The sequence below is a fragment of the Lucilia sericata genome, unplaced genomic scaffold, assembly GCF_015586225.1.
Source record: "Lucilia sericata isolate MDLA Ls3-8-SP2 unplaced genomic scaffold, ASM1558622v1 Contig000467F_arrow, whole genome shotgun sequence".
NCBI lineage: Eukaryota > Metazoa > Arthropoda > Insecta > Diptera > Calliphoridae > Lucilia > Lucilia sericata.
In genome coordinates, this window is record NW_023994482.1 from 1 (window position 1) to 6,378 (window position 6,378).

The 6,378-nt window shown below is 26.4% G+C and overlaps 1 protein-coding gene across 1 annotated transcript; it reads left to right on the top strand.

Annotated features, from left to right (window-relative positions):
• The first annotated feature begins 4,130 nt into the window (after positions 1-4,130).
• LOC119605244 lies at positions 4,131-5,381 on the top strand. The gene is made up of 2 exons (XM_037958228.1): positions 4,131-4,385; positions 4,709-5,381. The coding sequence occupies exons 1-2, from the start codon at positions 4,374-4,376 to the stop codon at positions 5,099-5,101; spliced, it is 405 nt and encodes a 134-aa protein (XP_037814156.1). The 5' UTR covers positions 4,131-4,373; the 3' UTR covers positions 5,102-5,381.
• The last annotated feature ends 997 nt before the right edge of the window (positions 5,382-6,378 follow it).

The window sequence follows — 6,378 nt, forward strand, 5'->3', positions numbered from 1 at the left end:
AGTAGTTAGTAGTTAGTTAGTTAGTAGGTTAGTTAGTTAGTTAGTTAGTAGTTAGTAGTAGTTAGTTAGTTAGTTAGTTAGTTAGTTAGTTAGTAGTTAGTTAGTTAGTTAGTTAGTTAGTTAGTTAGTTAGTTAGTTAGTTAGTTAGTTAGTTAGTTAGTTAGTGTTAGGTTAGTTAGTTAGTTAGTTAGTTAGTAGTTTAGTTAGTTAGTTAGTTAGTAGGTAGTTAGTAGTTAGTTAGTTAGTTAGTTAGTTAGTTAGTTAGTTAGTTAGTTAGTTAGTTAGTAGTTAGTTAGTAGTAGTTAGTTAGTTAGTTAGTTAGTTAGTTAGTTAGTTAGTTAGTAGTTAGTTAGTTAGTTAGTTAGTTAGTTAGTTAGTAGTTAGTTAGTTAGTAGTTAGTTAGTTAGTTAGTTAGTTAGTTAGTTAGTAGTTAGTTAGTTAGTTAGTAGTTAGTAGTTAGTAGTTAGTTAGTTAGTTAGTTAGTTAGTTAGTTAGTAGTTAGTAGTTAGTTAGTTAGTTAGTTAGTTTAGTTAGTTAGTTAGTTAGTTAGTTAGTTAGTTAGTTAGTAGTAGTTAGTTAGTTCGTTAGTTAGTTAGTTAGTTAGTTAGTTAGTTAGTTAGTTAGTTAGTTAGTTAGTTAGTTAGTTTAGTTAGTTAGTTAGTTAGTTAGTTAAGTTAGTTAGTTAGTTAGTTAGTTAGTTAGTAGTTAGTTAGTTAGTTAGTTAGTTAGTTAGTTAGTTAGTTAGTTTAGTTAGTTAGTTAGTTAGTAGTTAGTAGTTAGGTAGTTAGTTAGTTAGTTAGTTAGTTAGTAGTTAGTTAGTGTTAGTTAGTTAGTTAGTTAGTTAGTTAGTCTAGTTAGTTAGTAGTAGTAGTTAGTTAGTAGTTAGTTAGTTAGTTAGTTAGTTAGTTAGTTAGTAGTTAGTAGTTAGTTAGTGTTAGTTAGTTAGTTAGTTAGTTAGTTAGTTAGTTAGTTAGTTAGTTAGTAGTTAGTTAGTTAGTTAGTTAGTTAGTTAGTTAGTTAGTTAGTAGTTAGTTAGTTAGTTAGTTAGTTAGTTAGTTAGTTAGTTAGTTAGTTAGTTAGTTAGTTAGTTAGTAGTTAGTTAGTTAGTTAGTTAGTTAGTTAGTTAGTTAGTTAGTTAGTAGTAGTTAGTTAGTTAGTTAGTTAGTTAGTTAGTTAGTTAGTTAGTTAGTTAGTAGTTAGTTAGTTAGTTAGTTAGTTAGTTAGTTAGTTAGTTAGTTAGTAGTTAGTTAGTTAGTTAGTTAGTTAGTTAGTTAGTTAGTTAGTTAGTTAGTTAGTTAGTTAGTTAGTTAGTTAGTTAGTTAGTTAGTTAGTTAGTTAGTTAGTTAGTTAGTTAGTTAGTTAGTTAGTTAGTTAGTTAGTAGTTAGTTAGTTAGTTAGTTAGTTAGTTAGTTAGTTAGTTAGTTAGTTAGTTAGTAGTTAGTAGTTAGTTAGTTAGTTAGTTAGTTAGTTAGTTAGTTAGTTAGTTAGTAGTTAGTTAGTTAGTTAGTAGTTAGTTAGTTAGTTAGTTAGTTAGTTAGTTAGTTAGTTAGTTAGTTAGTTAGTTAGTTAGTTAGTTAGTTAGTAGTTAGTTAGTTAGTTAGTTAGTAGTTAGTTAGTTAGTTAGTTAGTTAGTTAGTTAGTTAGTTAGTAGTTAGTTAGTTAGTTAGTTAGTTAGTTAGTTAGTTAGTTAGTTAGTTAGTTTAGTTAGTTAGTAGTTAGTTAGTTAGTTAGTTAGTTAGTAGTTAGTTAGTTAGTTAGTTAGTAGTTAGTTAGTTAGTTAGTTAGTTAGTTAGTTAGTTAGTTAGTTAGTTAGTTAGTTAGTTAGTTAGTTAGTTAGTTAGTTAGTTAGTTAGTTAGTTAGTTGTTAGTTAGTTAGTTAGTTAGTAGTTAGTTAGTTAGTTAGTTAGTTAGTTAGTTAGTTAGTAGTTAGTTAGTTAGTTAGTTAGTTAGTTAGTTAGTTAGTTAGTTAGTTAGTTAGTTAGTTAGTTAGTTAGTTAGTTAGTTAGTTAGTTAGTTAGTTAGTTAGTTAGTTAGTTAGTTAGTTAGTTAGTTAGTTAGTTAGTTAGTTAGTTAGTTAGTAGTTATTAGTTAGTAGTTAGTTAGTTAGTTAGTTAGTAGTTAGTAGTTAGTTAGTTAGTAGTTAGTTAGTAGTGTAGTTAGTTAGTTAGTTAGTTAGGTTAGTTAGTTATTAGTTAGTTCGTAGTTAGTTAGTTAGTTAGTTAGTAGTTAGTTAGTTAGTTAGTAGTTAGTTAGTTAGTTAGTTAGTTAGTTAGTTAGTTAGTTAGTAGTTAGTTAGTTAGTTAGTTAGTTAGTTAGTTAGTTAGTTAGTTAGTTAGTTAGTTAGTTAGTTAGTTAGTTAGTTAGTTAGTTAGTTAGTTAGTTAGTTAGTTAGTTAGTTAGTTGTAGTTAGTTAGTAGTTAGTTAGTTAGTTAGTTAGTTAGTTAGTTAGTTAGTTAGTTAGTAGTTAGTTAGTGTTAGTTAGTTAGTATTAGTTAGTAGTTAGTTAGTTAGTTAGTTAGTAGTTAGTTAGTTAGTTAGTTAGTTAGTTAGTAGTTAGTAGTTAGTTAGTTAGTAGTTAGTTAGTTAGTTAGTTAGTAGTTAGTTGTTAGTTAGTTAGTTAGTTAGTTAGTTAGTTAGTTAGTTAGTTAGTTAGTTAGTTAGTAGTTAGTTAGTTAGTTAGTAGTTAGTTAGTTAGTTAGTTAGTTAGTTAGTTAGTAGTTAGTTAGTTAGTAGTTAGTTAGTTAGTTAGTAGTTAGTTAGTTAGTTAGTTAGTTAGTTAGTTAGTTAGTTAGTTAGTTAGTTAGTTAGTTAGTTAGTTAGTTAGTTAGTTAGTTAGTAGTTAGTAGTTAGTTAGTTAGTTAGTTAGTTAGTTAGTTAGTTAGTTAGTTAGTTAATTAGTTAGTTAGTTAGTTGAAAGGATCAAATCAAAAGTAGCAGTTATATCTGTCCACCCCGTCCAGTTTGACGCTCCCTTCAAATGGGAATCAAACCCTCAACCTTCAATCTTACAGATTACAATACTAATCCATCGCGAAGCACTCACCTATATACCACAGATAGAAAAATTATTGAATCCGACTGTATTCTAATTTAAAAACAAACCATAATAAGTCAGAATTATTCTGTAGCTTGGTGTAAAAACATCTTTTTCGCACTTAGAAATAACTAATTTGCATAAAAGATATTTCATGACATATTTCTACGAAAAGATACTAAAGGTCTCGTGCCCAAAATGTCATGCTTAGATGAATAATTTCTGCTCGTATTGGATCTTGTCGCTAAATTTTTATTTAACAAATAAACGACTTTTTTGATAAATTTTTACAATTGAAACAAATGAGCAATGGGCGAACTTATCGCACTTTTTAAGTTTATACAAAGCGGATATATATGTAAATAGATCATGAGACTTAATAATATTATAGGTATTGAGCCAGAAATTTTGTAAATTAACGGTTAAAGTAGGATTTTAATAAAACAATACAAATGAAATTGTGGCAGTTAACTTTAAAAATAAAATAAAATTTTGATGATTTGGTTAAACTAACTTAATTAATTGACTGAAACAAATTAGTTAAAAGAAAATATTCCTATAAAATTAATGGAAAATTATATGAAATTTATAAATAATTAAAGGCTCATTAGATAGATGGGTCTAAAATCATAAAAATTTTATTATATTTTTTGATAAAGATTTAATAAACTTATGAAAATTTCACACTCTTATACAAATGAGTCACGGTTTTTTTGATAGGTATTTAAAAGTATTTTAGATCGTGCATAAGATTTTATTTTTATTACTTTTTCAATATTGACAACTAAATAATTTCTAAATTTGCGTCATTTTTAAAAAACAATAATTTTAGAATTTTTTATTTTCTAGCCCCTTTATTTTAACGAGGAGTTTATTTATTACGATTGCTTTATGTTTAAAGTTCAGATTTTTTATATTCCAGCGGGGCTTGGGTAGTACTTTTTTTTAGGGAGAAGCAAGAAGAGCTACTATTTTATATATCATTTCGCAAGTTGGTGTGAAAATATTAATTCACTTAAAATTGTATTTTTTAATTTTCTAACTTATTGATTTCCTATAAAAACTCTCTATGAATATCAATTAATCAACAGAATTATATTGAATTTCAAATTGTTAACAACACGCGGATTAAGAACTTTTTTTGAAGTAAAAAAGAAAACATTTAGAATTTTTTTTTTTTTAAGAAGAAGTGATTTCGTCTAGAGAGAAATTAAGCTAAACGGTTTATATAAAACTACTGTGAAAGAAAAAGGATTATTAAAGGATTAAGCAAGATTTGGAATATTATTGAAAATTTCTACAAAAATTACAACAAGTTTTTGCAACAGCTGCTATTACAATGGATTTGATGGTAAGAATCTGGAAAGATCATTATAATTTATAAAAGTGAAAAGATTGAAAAAGTTTTTAAAAGAATTTTTCAAAAAATTAGAAAGTGTTAAGAAAATTTTAAAGAATTTTAAATTTTTCACTTCTTGAAACATTTAATTTGTAAATTTTAAAGCGAAAATTTAGAATTGTAACAGAATATTTGCTCAAATCTCTTTCCAACTCAAGAAAACGCCATTTAAACGCTAGATTTCTTATAACTCTACTTTTCTGGAATTTTAAACCACAACTTTTTTAATGGAATTTTTACTAATTTTCTCCTTTTCTCATCTCTTCTCTTTTTAGCACCTTATACCCTATATCACTCTCTTGCTCTGCCTGCTCTTTACCCTCATCGCTGAAACTTCGGCTCGGGCATTTACAGATTTGGATACATTTATTTCAACACCCGTTGATATTGATGATCGTTTCAATGATGAATACTTTTCGAACTATCAGACTCGTCCAGTAGCTCCCAAAGATTCTCTATTAAATCGTCTAAGACGTGGTTACTACTACATTGATGATGGCGAAATAACACCCGTTAATCCCACAGATATACAAACCGGCCGTAGACGTCAAGATACTGGGGATTCAAATGAATCGGATCAGAATGGTGTTAAATATACTCCCTTAGTGCGTTATCATCAGACACATGCCAAACGCAAGAAGTTGTTTGTGCCCAATTTCTTTGGTTAAATGATCGATATCCGAAAAAAAGCGAATTTTTTGCATTCCTGTTGTGCGGGAGTTATAGAAAAGTTTCGGTTGCTTGTGAAAGAGAGTACAGACTGGGAAAAATTGTTATTGTATATATACGTGTTAATACTTATTATCAGTATTTTTTAGTTTTTAAGCAAATTATTAATTAAGTTATATTTTAGTTTTATAAGATTTTTAAAAATTTTAATTATGTTTAACAAAAAAAATCATATGTAGCTGGTTTACTTTACCAAGAAAAAATGTTTAAAATTAAGTAACTGGTTTACTAAAAATCTCAATAATTTATATATAATTAAGAAATACTCTTTTATTAACTACAATAAAAACTAAATAAATGTTTTGAAAAAATTACAAAAATAACGGCTATTTATTAAAACTTTAAGGAGCTACCAACTACAAACTTTTAAACTGATATTTCAAAATATTTCTCACAGAAAAAACAGATAAATATAAATGAAATTCGTGCACTTACTATATTTTTTACAGATCTTTATTATAATAAGTTAATAAAGCTTTTTAAAAGATCTTTTATATTTAAACAATTTTCAAAATCAGCACTATTAATATAAAATTTTAACAATTTCTCAATAAATTTATTTATTATTTATTCAAAATTTTGTAATTTGTTTTCAAATTTATGTTATTGCAACCATTTAGACTTGAATTTTGTTTTATTTAAACCAATATACACTCCTCGGTCCATCTCTTTCCCTCGCCCCCTTTTTCACCATGCTAAACAATAAAATTATTAACAATTTTATATAAAAATCACTACAAATTATGCATAACATTTCATTATTTAAATTAAAGTTTAATAATTAAAACGTACTACTGGTTACCAGTAGCTAATGCTAGCGCTAGACAAAGGGAAAGAGAGAGAAAGAGAGAGATATATAGAAAAAAGTGTGTGCTAGAGTGAAAGCAAATATTATGTTTATTATAAAAATACTACTAAAACTGGGAAAAAGAGGGGTAAGTAATTTTGATAATTAAAATATTTTGTAACTATAATGGATCCATTTTTGTGGAAATTTCTTTGGCATGAATGATCTATTAAAATTATAAAGAAAGTGGGGATCATTAAATTTGACAGCAGATGGCAGTGAAGTCATACTGAAAGCTTTCTATAAGAAGAAAATTCATGTAGAAATCTAATATCTCATAGCTGTCAAATTCTGTTGTAGTTGTTGCAGCAAAAAATACCATAAACCTACAAATCGATTATAAAGTAAAGTAATTTCAGCAGCAGATTG